Below are 21,992 nucleotides of genomic sequence, written 5' to 3' on the forward strand. Positions count from 1 at the left end.
ATTTGATTTACTTAAATATTTTTTTTTTCCATTTCTTTGATAATTATTTCACTGTAAAAAAAAAAAATAACCAGTTAAAGTCACTAAGAAAACTAGTAAATTTACTGTCCATACAATCACTACCTTAAGAGTAGTTTTACTAGGTATTGGGTAGATATACTAGATAAGATTAGTAAATCTAGAATTGATGAGTAAGTTTCACTAGGTATCTAGGTATTTCTACGATCCTAGTTACACAACCCACTATCTTCACCGGTAAACTGGAAGTTTACTAATCACGACAAATGCTTTACGAGACATACTAGTTAAATTCTCTAGGTTTTTCTTTCAGTGTTCTTGTACATTTTTATTTATTTATCCATTTATTTTTTTAATTTCCAGTTAATTTTCTTGAATAACAGAATGCAGATGATGCTAATCACCAATTGATATTCCCCAATAAATCTACATGAAGCAAAACAATTAACGGAAGCAGATCAGAGGTGGTGTATCTTATTTTTTAAAGTTAAAGAGAATAAACTTCTAACCCCAAGATGTAGCTTCTTATTTGTAAAAATATAGTTCCTATCAAAAAACTTTTATTTATTTACAAAGTATGTAAATTGCACCTGGCACAGGTACCAAAATTGTAAAAAAGAATAGACTGGAAGGAAAATTCAAAAGGAAAAAAAATTATTTAGAAACTACAACCTTCATTTTCCTTGGTCAATTGTCGTTATGATACATCAATAACAGCGCGGTACTTCCACAATTGATGAGATTTACTTGTTTGATATATGAACTGGATACCTACATCTAACCCACAATTTATCAATGTTGTTCATACTGCACATAAAAGAATAAATTGAAAAGTAACCTTACAATTACATGTATATAGGCATATGCAGATCAAAGAATTTCACTGGTTTATTTTGGATTCTTCCTTTTGGATTTTTCCTTTTGTGAAAAGGAACCTCAATTTTAAAAATGATGCACATTAAGAATAAATTGAAAAGTAACCTTACAATTACATGTATATAGGCATATGCAGATCAAAGAATTTCACTGGTTTATTTTGGATTCTTCCTTTTGGATTTTTCCTTTTGTGAAAAGGAACCTCAATTTTAAAAATGAGACCCGATCACAAAGCGAGCGCCCTACCACAAGGCCACTTTGAAGGGAAAAGATGGAGAGCTCGAGAGAACGATCCTCTTGAGATGCCGGTATATCCAGAATATAGGAATTTTAATAAAGTTTCGGATCTTACATGTCTTATTAATTTTAATATACTTTAATTTTAGTCGCAGTATCCTGTGGTTCGATTTTCAATCCCAAACTTTAGATTAAGGTACAATTTCTAGAACAATTGCACAAATCCTGACAATTCGAACTGATTAACTTATGGACTAAATTGGGTTTTAGGACCTTTGGACTTACGTAGGCCTCCGGACTAATAAATATTCGGACTAGTGGGGTTTCTTATTTATTGTACATTTTTAGATTTTTTAAATTAATTTAGTACTATTTATTTATTTATTTTATTTTATTTTAATATTTTATTTTATTTTAATTTATTTTGTTTTATTTTATTTATTTATTTATTTAATTTTTTTTAAATATCATTGTTATTTTATTATTCCAGTTGATAATCTCACAATACTTCGACCACCTCTTTTTAAAAAAAAACAAATATGAATTATCTCCCTTAACTAACTCTTGCCTTCCATAAGAGAACGTTTGGTCATTTTGCCAAGGTGCAGAATTTTGTATAAATATGGCGGACCAAGTGCTTTCATACGGCTAGTGTACATCTTATGGATGAAAACATTTCTTTTATATGATCAAGGAGAGAGAAATATGTTAATTTGCTAATGCAGGACATATATGTGAATCTCTTTTCACATTTCTATAACGGTAAGCATAACATTGATAAAAACTACAGGCACCTGACGGATGGATGGTGTTACTGTTAGTGTTACCACAGGCGCTTGTTTCATATAGTACGCTAGTTAAAGTTTTTTACTATATAATAACATATATAGTAGAAACTAGTGTACTGTATAAAACTAGCGCCTGTGGGAGTAACCCCCACCCCCTGAACCCCAACTCCATCCCCCAACCCCCTTACTGGCCTTAGCTTCTGAGAATTTTTATTAGACAAAAAAACTTATCAAATATAACGTTACATGATTTCCTACTCTATCATTCTTATACTTTGATATACAATAGCATTTTCTGCTTTTGTTAAGTTTAAGAGATTGGCCCTATAGCAGGTTGGGATCGACCACTTGCTTAAATCACAGGCACCTGAATTATGGATAATACCCCCCCCCCTTTTTTTTTATGAAAAAAAAATGTAAGAGTGTATAATACCTCGAAAATATAAAATTTTCCCGTCAAACACATCTATATGTTGTTATGTGCAAGCAGATTGTAATTTTTCTCATGTTTAAAGAATGCTGGCCCTATTCAGGTATAATAAAAATACACAAGGTAAGAAACAAAAGTTGTAAACAAATGGGGGGTTCCCCACTTCGAGACAGATTTCCAAGGTTATAACAGTGTTACCTATGATAATTTTGCAAGCACTGTGTCTGGGAGATGTTCTTTAACTAGTCTCTTAAACCTAAACCCCGCTGTTAGCATTTAATTGAGATATGCCATAATCGAATGATTTATTAATCGGATACATAGATTTTCTCCATTGACAGCTTTGGAGGAGGATTTGGAGCTGCTTTTCTGTTCCGTCTTTTCTGATTGGTTAATTGTAATTCAGTTTAAATATCTAACCAATCAGATAAGGCGAAACAGAAAAGCATTCTTACTTTTTTTTTCCTTAAAAAAGGGGGGGTATTTATATCCATACTTCAGGTGCCTGTGGCTTAAATTGGATACGGGACCTATATATATATACATGATTGTATACTTACAGTTAGTATATAGGTCCCTGATGGGATATAATATAGCCTGTTTGGAAGTATGAAAAGTATTAGTAAACCTATGGAATTTTTTTTTTTTTTTTTTTTTTTTTTTTTTTTTTTTTTTTTAAATTTAATGTGTCCCCCCATTCCCTTCTTAAATGTACAGAATCAGTCAGAATGGGTGTCTTGAATACTTAGAGTACGGGTTTGCCAGTATAATCGACTGTGCAGAGGCATCGTTCCCTGGTACCCTCTGTATCCAAGTTACCTTTTCTTTACATTAATTGTATGCTACCTTCAAGATCACAGATTAACATTTATACATGATAGTACCATTTGTTTATATATACTAGTCAAAATTTCTAAGTCCCCAGGTAACTTTTTAATTAACACCGCTCTTAGATTGAATTATTTAACAGTATAATTTAATAAGTTTACAGGATAAAAAAGTAGCAAAACATTTTTATCTCACTTAATTTATTTTATTGAAGCGCTTTAACACAATACGCAGAAATGTTAAGGCACCCTAGAATTAAAAAATCACAACGTTAAATACTGTATTATCCTCTATTTAAAGGAATTAATGGCAAGACGACCGTTCCTCAGAGAGTTCACAATATTTAAGAAAAAATCTCTTATTGAATGTTTTTCCATGTGGCGACTAGGTCGTTCTCATGTTCCGCTAGGTTCTGCTGCTGGAAAAGCTGTTTCACTCTCTGGTCTATCTTCTTCCCTATATGTTAATAAAGGATAAGATAAGAAGACAAGGAGGCTTACCAAAATTATCTCTGCCTTGCCTACAATAGTTACATAATATCTTCTTACATGTATCCCCCACTCCTACAGTTTGACATTGAGGGGAGGGAACTTCCGGTTCCGGTTCCATTGATTTTTCCGGATCAGCTCTAGGATGATGGTGTTTGTTGAAAATCTAGCTATTTCTAATTATTAAAAGAAATTCAGGTATGATTTGTTGGTTTTTTGGGCGGTAATTATAAAGGTTTTAAGTAAAATAAAGTCTTACAGTGAACGGAAACAGAACTCTTGTTATTTACGACCAGCTTGGGTCATTTAAACTTTACTTGCACATTCTTGTGTGGACATAAACTGCGTTTTAATTAAACTTTTTTGTGTTTTTCCTAATCAATTAAAGATGGAGAACACATGGAAGTAAAATTATGAAGAATACACCCGAAAAACTTATGGAACTCGAACTTCCAGATTTTTAACAAAAACGGTCACGGTCGAATAATTACACATTCGATTACAATTTTTTTTGGCCTTAACAGGTAAGAATTGCAAATTAAAGGGAAATGTGTAAGCAACTAGTAAATTGATGTTAAGGTTTTTAACTTTTTGAAAAAATAAAAGTGGGGACTTAGAAATTTTGACAAGTATATATACATATATTTGTGTGTAAATTATTATTTTTGTATGCATGGATATGTGTAACAATAAGTGTATGTTTATAATATATACTTTACAAACATATATTTGTATATAAATTATTTTTGTATGCATGAATTTGTGTAACAGTAAGTGTGTGTTTGTGTATGTGGGTATGCATATTATGTCAAATATCTATTGAACTAACTCCAAGAGATTAGTTTGCATTAAGTTTCTAATTATATGCTAAGTACTTATTAATTGAAATTACTATTTCTGTTAATACTTAAATGATTTTTTTTTTTTTTGAATGACCATCTTCAAGACTTAGGGTACAGGTTTGCCAGACTGGCTGTGTAGAGGTATCATCCCCTGGTTCCCTTTGTATTCAAGATGATAGTTTTATATACTGCCATTACTACAAGATTTTTTTTTTTTAATTTACCTTATATCTATCATTTTTATTTAATTGTGTTTTCTTTATCATTCTATGGTTTCTATGCTTTTGATCCAGTGTGGTGATGCACTTCTCAATGTCAAACTTAATCACTAGTCATGTTACATTATCCTTAATATAGAATTGTAATCAATGTTATCATTTTGTAATAATTGTTCATGCCCCCCGTGGGCCCTTGATTGGTGAATAAACATAATAATATATCCCAAATTGGATATCTAAATTTACAATGCAAAAAATGTTTTTATATATATATATATATTATATAATATATATATATATATATATATATATATAAATTTATATCATTTTTTTTAAATATCATATATCATATCAATATATAAATAGCAATAATTTTAGTTTTTTGCAACCCTACAGTTTGCGATTGATCCTCAAGAACTTAAGAAACGAGGGATCAATCTCCAAAACAATAGAAATACAGAAAAAAAAATTACCTCAGTTACCTGTGGTTCCATAATTCTTAGTGAAATGCATCTCGCTGCAAACTATGTACTTGTGGAAACCAAGACGTTCCAAGAAAAATTAAACTTGCCTTGATTTTAATAGATCATATACATGATATATAGCAGAGAGATAAAATTTGCATGTTGTTCAGTCTTCAATTTGGTAATGCAACATACACAGGACATCTTATATGTGTCATCAGATTCTAGCAAATTGCATGTGCATGATTGTGCAGTTTGACAAACCTAATTTAAATTTAAACTGAATATAAGTATTTGCACTTGCCCTAAAAGTGGCACCATCAACATATGTTATTATTGCAATGATATACTTGTACCTACATGTACTGAAGGGATAAACAATGCAGTATGATTATGAAATTAAGAATGTTTAAGGAAGTTATGTGTGAGTTATTGGTGTGTGAATCACACAGACTTGTCACATAGGCATATTTCATGAGGTGCACATTCCTTATATTAACATTTTACATGTTTGGAAGAACCAAAAATATACCGGTACTCAATATTTGATTTTTTTGCTGCCATGTATTGTTATACTTTTACTAACATTGATGTAGCCTTATTTTGATGTCACGTTAATTGACATTTTTCCACCTCTACGTGTGAATATATGTGAAAATGGTTATCAAATTAATTTCCCCATTGGCTTGATACAAAATAGCGAAGTAAATATTACATGTGTACTTCAGATATCTCCATTACATTATCTTAGCAGAACTCTTTTGTAGTGGAGGTAAGAACGTCTATTGCAAGGGAGCAAATGCGCTACTGAATACTATGCAAGATCGATCATTGTGGAATTTATAAGTATATACACAGATAACAAAGAAATCCTGGTGGAATACATGTATCTTGCTTTAAACATTTACTGACCCAGCCTAATTAATCTTTGAGAGGAGCAAATCCTAAAATGTTATATTTTTCTCTATATTTTTATTTTCTATACTCTTAACTAAGCGTACTTTTTGAAAATCTTTACTTTGTTTTTGTCCTGTCTGTTTTTCTGTCAGTCTGTCTGTTTGTCTGATTTTCTGTCTTTGTTGTCAACTTAACCTAGCCCATAACTATTGAGTGGATGTACCACTTTGGCTTTCATATTTCACAGGTGTATTCTTTGTGACAAGACCTTTCTTTGGATCTCACCAAATTTGACCTCTTGAACTTGCAGACCTTATAGTTTGACCTACTTTTACAAAAGAACACCACACTTTAACCTTGGCCATAACTTCTGAACAGTTGTAGTTAGGGCTTTCAAACTTCACCTCTGTATTTATTGTGACAAGACCTCTCAGGCTTTCAGCCAGTAGAAATATTTTTGACCTTGACCTAAAAGTTTGACCCACTTTTTAAAAACCTTAACCTTGGTCATAATTTTTGAACAGTTAGAACGAGGGCTTCCATATATCACAGGTGTATTCCTTGCAACATGACCTTCCTTTCGGTACCAACACTTTTGACCCTGAATTTTGGAGTTTGACATGCATTTGAGAGAATTCAGTCCTCACCATAAGCTGGCATACGGGGGCATCAGTGTTTCACAAATACATCTTGTTTAAGCTGATAAAATACTTCAAACTTTCCTTATTTGACAATCTACTATTTTGAGTTTTATCCTTGGCATTTCATTGTACTTTTTGGCATAAAGGTTGTTTGAATCATTCAATTGTCACTACTGTAAACAATGTCATGTCCTAGAAATCTTGCAAGATTTGGAGCTTTCTGGACTTTCTCACAAAAGAGCAGTAGTAATTAAGTTAGATAAATGCAAGGTACTCGTGATATTAAGTATTGGCTATCATTCATGCTCATATCAGTCTTGCTGCAGTTAAAAATAAATTTGATCTTTACACCAATACCTGTAACTGTATTGTCGTATTGAGACATTTGCCCCACTGCTCTAATGGAAACTACGCTATTGAAAGTTTTGACCAGTGAACATGGTGAAATGTAATTGATTGCAGAATAAACATTTAAGATACTTGACCTTTTGACATTGACCTTCAAGTTTGACCTACTTTAAAAAAAACTTTGATAAAAAAAAATGTCTTTTTCAATTGTTTGGAAATCTTGGTTAATCACTTAAGTATAACCTGTTAATTATTTTATTTTTTAGATTCATAATGCCTCTTCAATCAACACATCACTAATTTAAACAGAAAATGTCACATCGCTATCAGAATGACTCAAGATCACCCAGTGCTGTGTTTGTCCCTATGCCAGTGGACAGAGAGGCGCTGGGGGAAAAGAAGATGGAGGCATTACAAAAAGAGATAGCCAGGCTGGAGAATGATCAGGTGAAGAGGAAGGAACTCATAGATAAACTGTCAAACATGCAGAGGACTCAGAATAGAAATAAGAAAGAACAAGACAGGCTACTGGTAGGTTGTGACCTTTAAGGTTCATTAACCCTCTGCTCACTCATAAAATGTTGCTTGAACCTTATTGATTTTCCAAAAGAAATGTATTTTATAAGTAAATTACAAGCAATTATTGCATAGCTTGTGGGGCAAAATAGGACAAAAAAAAAACACGTCAACTTGGCAAATCTATTAAGGAATAAAGATATATATGTCATTAAGAGTTATCTCTCTTATCAGAGTATCAATGAACCTTAAAACTCGATCAGTACACAGCATTGTATATTGCGGGTTGAATATAAATATTAACTTTTTTTTTTTTTGCAGTTGAAAATTTCGAAAGTTTTGAATAATATTACTTCTTGTTTTTTTAACAGAAAAAATACAACAAAAAGAACATGCTGACAGATGAAATAGAACGTTTGTATGGAGAGGACACAGGAAGAAAAATTGGTGAGACAAATATCCATCATTCATGTACTCTAATATATGTACTTTAAAAATTAAGATTCACTATTCTTTAAACAGATTTTTCTATAATATCTAAAATCTGACACAAATTTGAGGAGAAGAATGTGTCTTACGCAATATTTATAGAATTTACCTTCGTTTTATTCAGCAAAATCTCCTGCCAGCCCGCGAGTGATAGACACAGTGATGGCACAGAGAACAAAGGAATTCTCACTAAAACAGCAGGAAAAGGAACTGGAAACACAGTAAGAACACTTCTATTTTATTTTTACTTATAGATAGAAATTGGTAAAATAGGTGAAAATGAGTACAGTTGACACATCTGTGAAATTTTAGATCTTTATTCAAAGTTCAAAATCACAATGGTTTAATATTTGCATGAATGCACCCTTTTTTACCCCAGCTCCAAAAGAGTCTGTACGATACATAACAAATTTTTTTCATAGTTTTCTCAGCAACTATTTATTGCAGATGCTTGAAATTTTAACACACTCTTTGTTTAGGCATGCCATATGAAAAAATTTATTTTTTTTGTGTGTTAATCTGATGTCAATTTCCTGTTCATCTATGTGTCTCTCTGTACCACTAAACAAATTTTCATCAAAGTTTTCTCAGCAGCTACCATTACTCATTAATAATTTTAACACACTTTTTATGGATAACTTCTTATATTTTTTTAGATACTTGTTGAAGGAAAGAGAGAGATTACAGATGGCCAGGGACAGAATTCGTGAGCAGCGATACGCTCTCCTGGGCACTGCTGGTAAGGGCCAACATCAGCTTGATGTAATATCTTTTTTAAAGGGAATGGGTTTGTATCGTCGATATGAGCCACCCTCACTCACTCCTTTACCATGGCAACGTCCACGATACAAGAACGGGAAAAGGGTCAGATATGTTGCTGTGCCATTGTTCAAGAGTTGGTAGTAGATGTATAGGTCGTCTTCTGGTGCTGGTGCTATGTTTTATTTATAATATTTGTTGCATGTTAACACTGCATGTTGTCTGTTGTCTTTGCTTGTTAATACTGCATGTTATTTTGTTGTGTTGGGATGCTAGTATGGTGATTGGATTCGTTTACAGTAAAACACATTTTTTAATGAACATGCTTATATAATTAATTGACAACTGCCGCAATGTTATTTCCATTCCTCTCTCATTCTCGATGATTTTAAAATTTATTGAAAACTTAAGGGATATATAAGAAGTTATCCATATAATTAATGAACCAGAATTATCCATCTGCGGCATTTCATTATAAGTGTGTTTTACAGTATAGTGCTTGACTGTGAGAATATTGACATGCTTTATAATTGAGGTTACATGGTGCATCAATCATTCAATGTTGAAAGACATTTTCACTCATATGCTTTAAATGGGTAATTGATCAATTTTAGCACAGAAAAGATTTTGTGTTCTGTTAAAATTAAATTGAATGCAGTGAAAAATAGTTTTGTTGATTTTAATTGATAATTATTGCAAAAATAAATGCAAAAATCATATGCATATATATATAGCATGCTACCACTTGAAGATCAAATCATAGAAAAATTGAAACACAGGAATTATAAATGATACATAAAATAGAGGTATTCTTGCCAAATCTTTGATAAGCTAAACATTATTTACATGATGTGCAGATTTTAAAAAAATGCACCTGTAATTCACACTTTGGTGACTGGAATTCAATTTTGGCACAATCATTATCCACTAAAATTTTATTCACAAAATTCTTATGTCAGATAGAAGATAGGTATGTAGAATATACTCCATTATATGACTTTATAAAAGTATGGTCAAATGCATGTTTGCCATAAGATGACTCTTAAGGAAAATGGACCTTTTTATTTATATTACTTGTACCTATTCCTTGTTGATTTATGCAATAAAGTGTTGGAATTCCTGGTGTCTTATTTTATTTGCCAAGAAGTATTATACCTGGGTAATCAATTTTTGTTATTTTTGAGGGGGGAATGGATTTCTTTGAGACACAAACTTTTCATGTGGAATTTTATGTGTCTGTATATATTTGTAGGGTTATATACATGTTGGGTATTAAAAAGGGATTTTCTGTTCTAATTATCAGAATAAATATTTATCAATAAATTATCAAGGATATGCCATCTAATAAAATTTTATGGAGACATTTTGGTTAATATCGAAAATGAACAAGATCCTAGTTTTATGTGTTCTCCCCTTATTTTGGCTACAGTTGTCAATTTGGAAAGTTTTAATGTTGTGATATAAAAATGGATAATTATCAACAAAATGTTTCTATCTAAGGGAAAAATGTCAATAACTTGATCTTGAAAATAGAGTAATCTACAAGAATTTTTTTTTACAATGTGGTTCATTTATATTTTTATTGGAAGTGGTTTAAAATGCCTCTTTTATTCGTACAATTCTAATATGAGTTTTATGTCCATCTACAAAAGACAATTTTTCTTAAACATTGAATAAGAACTTTGGGATTCAATAATTAAATCTCAACTGTTGAGTCAAGATGCAAAATTTAGTTTTCAATTGTAAGGATATACCTATAGAGTCATTTTCAATGTGCTCATTGAAAAATCAAATTAAATGCCTTCAGTAAGAAATTTTTCTTTTACAATTTTGAATTTAAATCTAAGTTTTGTATAGGTTAGAATACTATTGACAGAATCATATCAAATTAGAAAATCGATTTTGTTGCGATGTTCTTAATCTAGGTCACTTGACTTGGGCTTTCATGCTCCTTTAAATATTTCTTGAAGCAAAACAAAATGGAAGGATTGCTAGGTTGCAGCAATATCTTAAACTTTCCCATACATTTATACAAAGGACTTGAGTAAATATACATGTATTACATCTATAGTTGGGCACATACATAGAGTGGGCTTGAAAAATGTTACATTGTGAAGATACTTCGAAATCATCATTGAATGAGGATATACTCTTATTTGTGGATTTGATATCCCTTAAATTTTCACTCCTCACGAACAATAACAGATTGTCAAATTTTCATTTTGTAACTGCACTCATTCAAAGTTTTCACCAAGAAATTATACATCAATGAACTGAAAAATAATTTGGTGGTCCTTGAACATTGATCCTAATAGGAAGTAAAATGTTTCAACAGTACTTCAATTAATTATGTATTGTATGATAATGAAAAACATAAAAGCAGGACTAATTGATTAATTATTGCATAGGTCATAGAAATTCAAACAGAAAATGAATGCCATTGAATGGGCTCAAGGTATTTAAAATTTTTCTTTAACTCGACATATGACAATAGTCAATACAGTTGAAAAATACCCATTTCCAATAGCTAGCTATAATGTATTGGAATTTAAAGATTTCAAACATACTAATCAATATATGTCAGAAACCTAAACTATCATTTTAAAGTGTCATCTTATAAGGATAACTTTCTTTCTGAAAAGAATTAAATCAATATAAATATTCTAACTACCAAGGAAAAAGATTATTGTCAAAAATTTTATGAGTCACATAAAATGCAGAGGTCTCCTTATTTCATATCTGAGAGAAGTAACAATTTTGGTGAAGAGTTTTCAAAATATCTGTGCAAGATAACAATTTAATATATACAAGAATATTTTATTGATCTTGTGAATCATGTTGACTGTTTTAAAATGCTTATTATATAAAATTTCATCATACAGTTTTGTAAAATTTCATTAAAAAAAAGTAAAATTTAGCATATTTACACATTTTTATTACAGTGATATTTTTAAAAATTCTGAAAAAAAATAAACATTTGTGTCAATGTAATGTTTGTATTAAATGTCAAATTTTATACAAGTTAATCTGTGGTTGATGGTCAAATACATATTACTGTACAGTTTATTTGTATACAAGAAAAAAAGGGTGTATGCTTGAGTTGCTTACATTTACTTAATAGCCATATATTTTTATCACTGTACAAAATGTGTGTGTGTTTTGCTGCTGGGGCTTTGAAACTTTATTGTACGAGTTTTTATTTTACAGACAGTGCCATGAGTGAGCCCGACTATCACTACCGATCATCAAAGATGGCTGAGGACTCAAGCAGGATGAGTATGCGAACCCCGAGACAGGAGAGCAGTAAGGTCCACAGCGTGGACTCGTACGTCAAGCAAACCATAAATACACTACCTCAGACCATGGACAGGATAGCTCAACTCAGGTATGTCCAGCAAACTATAAATACACTACCTCAGACCATGGACAGGATAGCTCAACTCAGGTATGTCCAGCAAACTATAAATACACTACCTCAGACCATGGACAGGATAGCTCAACTCAGGTACGTCCAGCAAACTATAAATACACTACCTCAGACCATGGACAGGATAGCTCAACTCAGGTACGTCCAGCAAACTATAAATACACTACCTCAGACCATGGACAGGATAGCTCAACTCAGGTACGTCCAGCAAACTATAAATACACTACCTCAGACCATGGACAGGATAGCTCAACTCAGGTATGTCCAGCAAACTATAAATACACTACCTCAGACCATGGACAGGATAGCTCAACTCAGGTACGTCCAGCAGACTATAAATACACTACCTCAGACCATGGACAGGATAGCTCAACTCAGGTACGTCCAGCAAACTATAAATACACTATTCTTTTTGACAAGAATTAGACATACAACAAGGGGTGTGAGTCATGTCCATGATAGACAGGATGTTATGTTATAATTTACAAATTTTATCAAGAATTTGAAATGCAACAATGGGTGTGAATCATGTCCATGATAGACAAGCAGACTTAACAAAATCAGGATTTAATTTTATAGGAGGGAAACATAATAACACTGACTGTTATATTGTGAGAGTTTGTTGTTCACTTTCCTTTATTTCCAGACAACAGGTACAGCAGCATTATGTGTCATACGAGAAGCCTTACCGAGGAGAACTGGGCATTCAGACCTACCAACCTCATCAGATGAAGGACTACTTCATGGTATAACAGCAATTATACTTCCTTAAAACAATTAACATTATGCTAGTAAAAAAGAAATGTCCATTGGCATTGTGTTCATGCAATATGCAGAGCATTGGTGTTTGTTAAAACAAATTTATTAACAGTTTATGCAGAAACAAAATGACCTACCAAAATAAAATGAAATTAAGATGAAACAAAACAAAATCAAAACAAATCCTGCTGAAACGAAACAAAACTAAACTTTCAGAATATCTTTCAGATCAATGTATATAGTATATTACATGTAGTTATATAATGTGCAACTGCATATGGTCTATTTTTACTTCATATATATGAAATTTATATAGTTCAAGCACATGTTAACACAGGCACTTGTTTTTGTACCACAAGGTACCTAACTCAATTTCTGGCATCCCCACTTCAAGCTTATGTTTTGTTAATATATCAATCATTGATCTCAGTGATTGGGAAGGGCTTGCGCCACGCGCCATAGTCGCATTGAAGTGAAAAATGGTGCAAAACGCCAAGGTGCGCATTCAATTTTTAGCGATCTTATTTGGAAACATTTTGTGTTTAACTTCATTACCTCAACTTTCATTTTATTGCAATCAATTTTAAAAAACAAATCTCATTGGTGGAATCCCCCCCCAAAAAACTGCTTCCAGTTTATCGAAGTACCTAGATTCGGTACATTACAACATTTATTTGTAGGGTAGGGTGGTGTTCAAACCAAAATGCGATGTAATTTAATGCAAAATATGGAAAAAAATATTTTATTAGCGGTTTTCTTTGAATTTGCAGCATTGCATGTGTTCAAAATCAGATTCAGTTCATTAAAAACATGTTTTCTTTCCTACTTCACATTTGTTTGTCATTTGTTGTTTCTTAAAATGGACCATCAGATTATACGGATGGCCCATTCATTTTCAAAATGGCCCATTAAAATTTTTGAGAGTTGCGCCATAGTCCCATAGACCATTTTGGCCTTCCCAATCACTGGATCTGCTTAAAAATGACATCCTTTAATTTGAAAGACTTTTTCTTGTCAATTAAATCGTTTTTAATTAGACATCTTTGGTTGAGTCTCTTTATTGTAAACTATACTTATTTATTCCTCCAAAATTACTTCAATACAAAATAAGACCGTGGATGGGATACACAAGCACCCGTTTCGGTTACAAATGAATGATAAAACCAAAAACATCAGAATTGAATACTCAGAAGCCTCTGGTTTTATCCTATGTTTAAAGACATTTGTAGTACATTGTGAATACAACAGGACAGGAACTTTATTTCGACCCATACATAAATGAGTCTTTACATGTAGCACATCAATTTTGATAAATATGTTGTATCTAGATGAATAATAGGGCTGCATGGAAATAAGAGTAAGACATAAAAATAGAAAAAAAATTACATATGTTAAAATTATATATGCATAGTATGATCGAGCATATTTGCAGCTGGCAAATGTAAATACAGTCAATAGACAATTTTTCATGGGAACAGATGTCATTGCATCTTGTTTAAATGGTAAAAAGACACTTCACATTCACAAATTTGCAGATAAATGAGGCTCCACTGTACATCAATAAAGAAGAGAGCAAAAAGTTCACATGCAGTTACACATCAATGATGTATTACTATATTCCTCTCTGCTAATGTGTAGGCTAGTGTGAAGTTACAGACTAAACCTGAGGTGCAAAGTGTGGGTAGACAAGGAGCTTCCTCTCGATAGGTATTGGGGGTCAAGCTCAGACATCTACAATTTTGATTTGACAAGTAAAAATAATAGTGTAGATGTATCTACAGTTCAGTTATATCTTACATGATGTGTAACTCTGCTTAGGAAATATGGAAACTTCCTTACTGAATCAAATTCGATCAAAACATTGAATTTCCTACTTACCAAATATAACTCAAGTTATCAATTTCATTTCCTGCATGTATTATGGACTCCTGTTGCTTTTGGTGAAATTTTCTGATACAGACTTAATCTTAATAACACTTGAACTTTGGCTTAAAAAATTTCCAGCAAAAGGAATAGTTTTTTACTTAAATATATACTGCAAAACTGTAAACCTAATCCAATATGTATAAAATTGTGGAATGCTAAGAATGATTTTTTGGCATTTGAAACAAAATAAACTAATAGGAACAATTTATTATTAACTCTCCACCTTTTTTATTCACCAAATTTTTATGCCTGAGAAAATGTGTAGGCTACAGCCTTTTTGCCTATATGGAATATACACCACTGCACATATATGTCTTATGATTATTTACCTTGATTTGAAAAACTTTTTGATAGTTTTGTTTTATTTCTTTTAGGTAGGCTTTGTTTGATTTCGTTTCGTTTCATAAGTTTCATTTCGTTTTAATAGGTTTCGTTTTGTTATGGTAGATTTCATTTTATTTCGGCAGATTTCATTTTGTTTCAGTTCATTTCGTTTCATTTCTATTTCGCTTCGCACTTTGCAGGTACCCAACTGTGTATACCCTTAATTGATCAAAGTTGCATGTATGATGTGTCTAGTATACACTTGTATTTTATTGTATCATTCAGGTGTAAGATGCTTCATATTTTGTAAATATTTTCAAGAATATTTGAGCAGGTTAAAGATTTTCAAAGCAGGTCTCATTCCCAAGTAATTAGAAAACCTATAGTGACTACACTTGCGTGGATGGTGAATCTAAGAAGTAAGAATACACAATACCAGACTTGCATCATATGCTGGATAATACCTACATTTTTTGGTTGAGTTGACAGGATAAATTTTATTGACCAAGTAACTACAAGCTTTTTAAAGCCTTGTCTGAACCAAACTTGCCAGATTTCCTTCAGATGCTTGGTTTGATTAGCATTTTCTGGGAGATTGAACAATTTTTAGAGTAGGTCCATTCCTGAAGGTTCTGGTAACTACATTGTATAAGCCTAGACCTGACCAAACTTACATAGATGTTGCAATAAGGATGTACACTTACTACAAGAATTTTACCAGACTTATGAATAACATTTATTTAAGAGAACCTTGTAATCTTTGATTATCTATGTTTTGTGTTCATTTTTAGGTAAGGGGTATTGTGGATGATGTCGTCAATGATTTCCTTGACGTATACTTCCCAGAGGCTGTGCCAATGGTTGAAAAAGAGGCTTACTTGTGAGAACCCATTCTGTTTTCAACTTATTTTTTACCTAATGTTTTACCTTTCTTTGTGTACTCGAGGAGTTAGATTAATGTTTTTGTTTGTACATACAGCGCCACTATTGAACAGAGGAAGAGAGAAAGACAACAGAAGCTGCAGTCTGTAGCTGAGAGGAAGGCTGTACAGCTAGTGATGGAGAATATTGTCCTAGATGTAAGGAAATCTGTAATTTGATCTTGGTCAAATCAGCATAAAAATATTTGAACTTAAAATACACTAGAAAAATGTTGATTTTTTTCTTGATTAATCATGGTAGTGAGGCGATTTCATTCTCAAATTCCTATATCAGCATCCAATAAAATGCACCTTCCAATCATTTGTCAAATAGTAAAAGATTATCACACACCAATCAGAGGAAGATGTTGCTGTCAGTACTTTTAGTACTTTGATTGTTTTTTCTCTAGGTAACAGGAGATATGTGTACAGAAGTAGCCCTAGAAGACCAACATGCTGAGGGAACCATAAGGAACATTGTTGATATGACTATCATGAATAGAGCAGAGGTTTCATTCCTTATAAAAATTCAATGAGTTTTTTTGTATTGTTTTTATGCTCTGTAATTGCAGATATGTATTTAAAAACAACTAACATTTTATTTATTAGGAGAATCACAATATTTCATTGCTTTTTTAATGATAAATTACCATACATATCTTAATTGTTGAACAGGCCTCAAAACTTTCTGTATACTAGCTATAAAGTCTTAATTTAATTTCTTTGACAGGCAGTGGCCTTGCAGAATGAAGAGGGGAGACAAACCAATGATAAAGCTTTTAATGTGGTGACAAAGCAATACTATACAAGCCAGGACACAAGGAATGCTAGGTACAAAAATAAAGGAATCAAAATCAGTCATTAACGTCTACATGTATATTTATTGATTGAAGGCAAAACATCTCAAAGTTTATTCACTCATAAAAAAAATAAAGAGGAACATATATAGGTACTAAATGATATTTCACTTTTGAGTTATTAAATATTTTCTTTTTTACAATAAATTGAGAGTTATTTTTTACCTGAATTGCTAACATCCACTATAGGTTTATTTACACATTGAAAAGAAATCTTTCTTGCAATCAGGCACCCAGATTTGTTCTATCACACCTCAAACCTGTCCATGAAACGCGAGGCTGACCCAGAGAGGAAAGCCAAGATACCGAGGGGTCCTGCTGTCACCCCTGCAAAGGAGGACAAGGGAAAGAAAATACCCCCCTCCCGGAAGGACGACAAAAAGGGCAAGAAAGATAAGAGGCCCCCCACAGAGCCCCCTCCCTCTCAGCCAGCATCTGTCAGGTAAATATCAGGATGTTCTGAATTTATGCCCAATGTTTTTTTTCTGTTTGATAATGTCAATTGTAACTTCATAAATTTCATTTTGCAAAAACTGAATATTATTATGACTTTCTAGATTCACGTCAAAAATGAAAGGTTTTTTTTGCATCAGTTTTTTTCATACTGTTGACACTATGAAGTCTAGCTGTCTCATTTTCCATTAAATACTGAGAAAAATAAAATTTTTGTGCAATTTATAAAAAAAATGTATGTTTCTGAGATATAATGCATTTCCGACACTTCTTCAAAGGATTCCCACCCCTGAGGAAATTGTGGTTGTACTGTAAGTTCTTATCAGACTAAACAATACGTACTGACTGGTAACAAAGGGAACGTTCTAATTCTGTTAGATTTTAGCTACACTGGTGCATGTTGTTACAAAATTGTGTAATTCATTAAGCCAATTTATGCTATTTTTAACGAAATTTAAAATGTTGACTTTGTTTTGCAGCTTGTGTTCAGTAATATTGAGTGTTTAATTTATATTTTGAATTTTATTGGCTTTAACTTATTACATTTGCGCAGTATATTGTGAGAAAATTATTTCCAGTAAAACTCAAAACTGTGGCTATATATACTTATATTTCAGGTTACTTGAATAAAAACATTAAAGAAGTAAAATAAAGGTTTATAAATTATAATATGGATTATTAAAAAAAAAAGCAACTTTGAAATGAACTGACCAGTACATTTAAAATATTTCAGAGGCAAAAATAAACCACACTGTCAGCAAAAAAACTAAAATTGATCATTGTAGTACAAAATTGATTCATGAATAATGTAAACTTGGAGAATTCTAACAATTTTCCCGAATCTTGCTTTCTCAGAAAGAAAAGAAATCTAAGGGAGAGAACTTAAAAGAAATCAAAATGCACACAATAAATATGTATAGGTATCTCTGTGCAAGAAAAAAAACCGAATGTATTTCGTGGCATGGATTTGTTAAGTAATGGAAGAGAATTTTGATGACCTTTGTATATTCTCTATTTCTCTTTCTTAAAACAGTGGGAGAAGGTGACAGGTAAAATAGTAGAAAAAAAATGAATTTTAGATATTTTATTTTACATAGCAGCATTTGGGTAGCAAAATATTTTAATTTTTTTCCCCTACACTTGTGTATTCTTTTTATGCAGCTGGCAAGATCATATGGTTTGGGAATTCGGCTTTATATATGTTTGTGGTTTGCATTTTATTTGTTTGCTTGCAGGATTGGTCCAAGAATTTTTTTTATGTTTTTGTGCTTTAAATTTAATTTATTATAGCAGTGCACTGCTAATTTTAATGTGCACTATCAGCATAATGTTAGATTAAATTGGGTTGTTTAATATAAACATAGTTAGATTTAACTTTGCTTTAGCTATACAATATTGAATATTGTGTTGTTGTTTTTTTTTAAATATTTAAGCTAGATGTGATTTTGCTATATATATCCACAGATATTTTAAAAAATTCTAATTCTCTCCCAACTTTGTTTGAATATAAATAAAAAAAAAAATATAGATTTTGCACTGAGAGTTAACTTTTGATTTATAAAAACTTCATGGTTTACATATTTTCCCTGTTTTTTTTTTTTGTTTTTTTTTAATCAAATATGCACCCAGATGATTCTTTTTATTTTAATTTTGTAAAATTCATTTTCTTTTTAAATCCAATTTTAATGCTATAATTTCAATAATTTTTTTGTTCTAATTTTTCAGTGAGCGAGAGGACCCGGACACTATAGTATTAGAGTATCACCCCATCACCCCTGTAGATATAAGGAAGTATGAAACACTCCCTAATGACATTCCTGAAGTCAAAATAATCAAAGAGAAATACAATTCTTATTCCAAAAAGGAAGTTCAATACTGGAGGGTGAGTACTGTTTATAGGAAAGTAGCAGAATCAGTGAACTTATATTATATATGATCATATATACATGACTTGTACTATAAAAGTACACATGTCCTGAATTTTTTTAATGATGAAAAATAGAAAAAGAAAATTAATCATAAATTTTAAATTGAGCATAAAATTTTGTAGCTCTCTGTGAGCAATAAGCAGAGAGCTACATATCCATGCGTTGTAAAAACCTTCAATTAACACCGATGAATTTTTGTCACTACTGTAGGTATTTAAATTGTGTAGTGTAAAATTTTTCTGGCCTTTAGAATGATATTCTATATTTAATCATATATTTAACTATTTCTATTTTGATACTTTATTTACCTTTTTAATTTTACGGTCCGAAACAGTCCTGTAAAAAGTTTTGTAATGTCGTTTGTTAGCATTGACAGGTAAGTAAATTATCAGGAATTGAAGTTAAATGTATGATTAATTATTAAATACCATTTTTTAAAGCTGGGGAAAGTACAAGGAAAAATACCCAAAGTAAGTGACAAAAAATTGCTGGCGTAAATCACTTGGATCTGTAGCTCTCTGCTTTATCTGTCCGAATTTTCTCAAGCAGAGAGCTAAAGTTATGCAGCTACTATGAGCAATAAGCTTGTGAGCAAGAATTCATGAGAACAAAATTTTGCACATGTGCATTTTTGTTAGTACATGTATTTTTCTCCCTGAAAAGGACTAACAAATTGCACATGAACAAAGTAAAATTCTACTTTATTTACATACACTTCATACCAGATTCTCGTTTGCCTCTTGTGAACTGCTCATGGGCATTTGTAAGAAAGTTATGTATCGGATGTAAATATTCATTATAAAATTGGCTGGACAATGTTTTTTTATGTTTTGATCTCTATGAGATATCTGGCAACCACATGCCTATAGTGTACAAGAATCGGAGGCCTTTTAACAATAATTATTTACCTTTTTTCCAGAAAATTATTCCTTACATATCAGAACTAAGATTACCAAAAAGAGTCAAAGGCATCAATATAGTGTCATGTTCTCCTAACAGTAAATATGTGGCCCTAGGGACCACACGTGGTAAGTTTGGAAAATCATGATTGCTAAGTCAATTGAAAACTCCAAAAATTCATAGATGTGTTCATTAGAAACTTGGATTAAAGCAGCAATTCTTTTTTACATTGATTTCCTGAAAAGAGGCCCCTTTAACAAACTAAAGAACAGAGATTATAAAATATTTTATTGATATAAAATTTACTACTTATCGGATTATCAGGTTATGGTGACTGCATATAAATTGGTTTCAAATTAAAAAAGTAAATTTCAAGTAGAGAAAGAAATATATTTTGGATATTGAAAGCACCTTTAGACACAACAGTGCATTATGGACTTCTTTTTAATCGGTTCTGATATAGTGATTTAATTGTCATGTCACAGAATATACATGTATATTGACTCATCATGTACAATTGTGTGATATTGTAGGTGATGCCTTGATTTATGATACAGAGTACGACCCTTGGCGTATGATCAAGGTCATCGTCAATGAAAACAGTGGAGATGACCCCATTGTTGACATGTCATGGAGCATGGATTGTCAGAGAATCAATGCTATTAGTCACACTGTAAGTATGGTCTTATTATTGTCTGAAAATTAATACTTCTTCTTCAAAAGAAATTTTATTCTAAAATGACTAAGGGCCTATAATGTTATCAATATTCACAATGGTTAAAGTCCTTAAATTTGAGGCATGGAGATAATAGGGATATTCTGTGCAACATACTATAAAGAACGAATTGCAAATCTTTGGAATTGATGAATATAACTTCATGTTTCTGAAGTCAGAATTAGGCCTTTAATTAATAAGATTTTAGGTCTTTTACTATTTTATTTTCCATGATAATACATGTATTCATGAAATTGTCTGCATGAGTTTGATTTTACAATGCATTGTATTGCAGGGAAGTTTATTTGTGTACTCCATGCTGGGTGGAATAAAGAAATCCAACACGACTCGGATGGGCCTAGGAGCAGACGACACGGGAATCTACCCACAACAGATGGGCTTGGTGCTAGACATGGATCACTCACTGAAAGACTTCACATTCCAAGAAGGTAACAGCACTGATGGAGTGGATTTTTGTTTCTTTGGGAAAAAAGTAAACTTTTCATCATCAATCTTTAGTAGAATTATTTGTGAGAAAGAAATTTTTGCAAGCAGACAGTCTCATGTAAATACACAAAAATAAAGTGATGTGATTTACAGCAGTATTTTTCCATATCCATTTGTCAATGTTCTGTCCAGTCCAAAGTATTCAATCCTATTTAAGCTTACCTCAACAAAAGTGAGGAGAGGTTATGCTATATAATTTATAAGTCTGTATATCAATTCATTTACAAGCTTGTATTTGTATTTTACAGGTCAGTTAGCTGATGATGGAGTTCTGTCAGAAGTTCATTTACCCACTGTTGCTTCATTCTTTCCATCCTTCTCATTCCTCGGAGTCCAGGTCAGAATGGGTCTTTTCTATTCACTTCCTTTTAAGTTGTACAACTGCAACATCTGGATTGTTATCTATGTGAAACACCTTGGCTCTGTAGGGTAGAAAG

At 31.9% G+C, this 21,992-nt stretch overlaps 1 protein-coding gene across 3 annotated transcripts in view; it reads left to right on the forward strand.

Annotated features, from left to right (window-relative positions):
* The first annotated feature begins 1,755 nt into the window (after positions 1-1,755).
* Positions 1,756-21,992, forward strand: part of LOC134230091 (uncharacterized) — a 32,255-nt gene continuing 12,018 nt past the window's right edge. The window contains exons 1-19 of one of the 3 annotated variants that reach the window (XM_062711867.1): positions 1,756-1,893; positions 7,342-7,606; positions 7,963-8,038; positions 8,205-8,301; positions 8,737-8,819; positions 12,047-12,164; positions 12,585-12,644; positions 12,913-13,012; positions 16,067-16,155; positions 16,255-16,354; positions 16,606-16,704; positions 16,926-17,026; positions 17,282-17,494; positions 17,784-17,816; positions 19,231-19,387; positions 20,353-20,461; positions 20,867-21,006; positions 21,344-21,497; positions 21,804-21,892. In XM_062711867.1, coding sequence (XP_062567851.1) covers positions 7,388-7,606; positions 7,963-8,038; positions 8,205-8,301; positions 8,737-8,819; positions 12,047-12,164; positions 12,585-12,644; positions 12,913-13,012; positions 16,067-16,155; positions 16,255-16,354; positions 16,606-16,704; positions 16,926-17,026; positions 17,282-17,494; positions 17,784-17,816; positions 19,231-19,387; positions 20,353-20,461; positions 20,867-21,006; positions 21,344-21,497; positions 21,804-21,892 — 2,037 coding nt within the window. In that variant the 5' untranslated portion in view covers positions 1,756-1,893; positions 7,342-7,387. Of the gene's footprint in view, positions 1,894-7,341; positions 7,607-7,962; positions 8,039-8,204; positions 8,302-8,736; positions 8,820-12,046; positions 12,225-12,584; positions 12,645-12,912; positions 13,013-16,066; positions 16,156-16,254; positions 16,355-16,605; positions 16,705-16,925; positions 17,027-17,281; positions 17,495-17,783; positions 17,817-19,230; positions 19,388-20,352; positions 20,462-20,866; positions 21,007-21,343; positions 21,498-21,803; positions 21,893-21,992 lie in introns of all 3 variants that reach the window. The other 2 variants (XM_062711866.1, XM_062711868.1) reach the window with 2 other exon arrangements.

Source organism: Saccostrea cucullata, unplaced genomic scaffold (assembly GCF_032062105.1).
Source record: "Saccostrea cucullata isolate Sc308-1 unplaced genomic scaffold, CSIRO_AGI_Scuc_v1 ctg240, whole genome shotgun sequence".
NCBI classification, from domain to species: domain Eukaryota; kingdom Metazoa; phylum Mollusca; class Bivalvia; order Ostreida; family Ostreidae; genus Saccostrea; species Saccostrea cuccullata.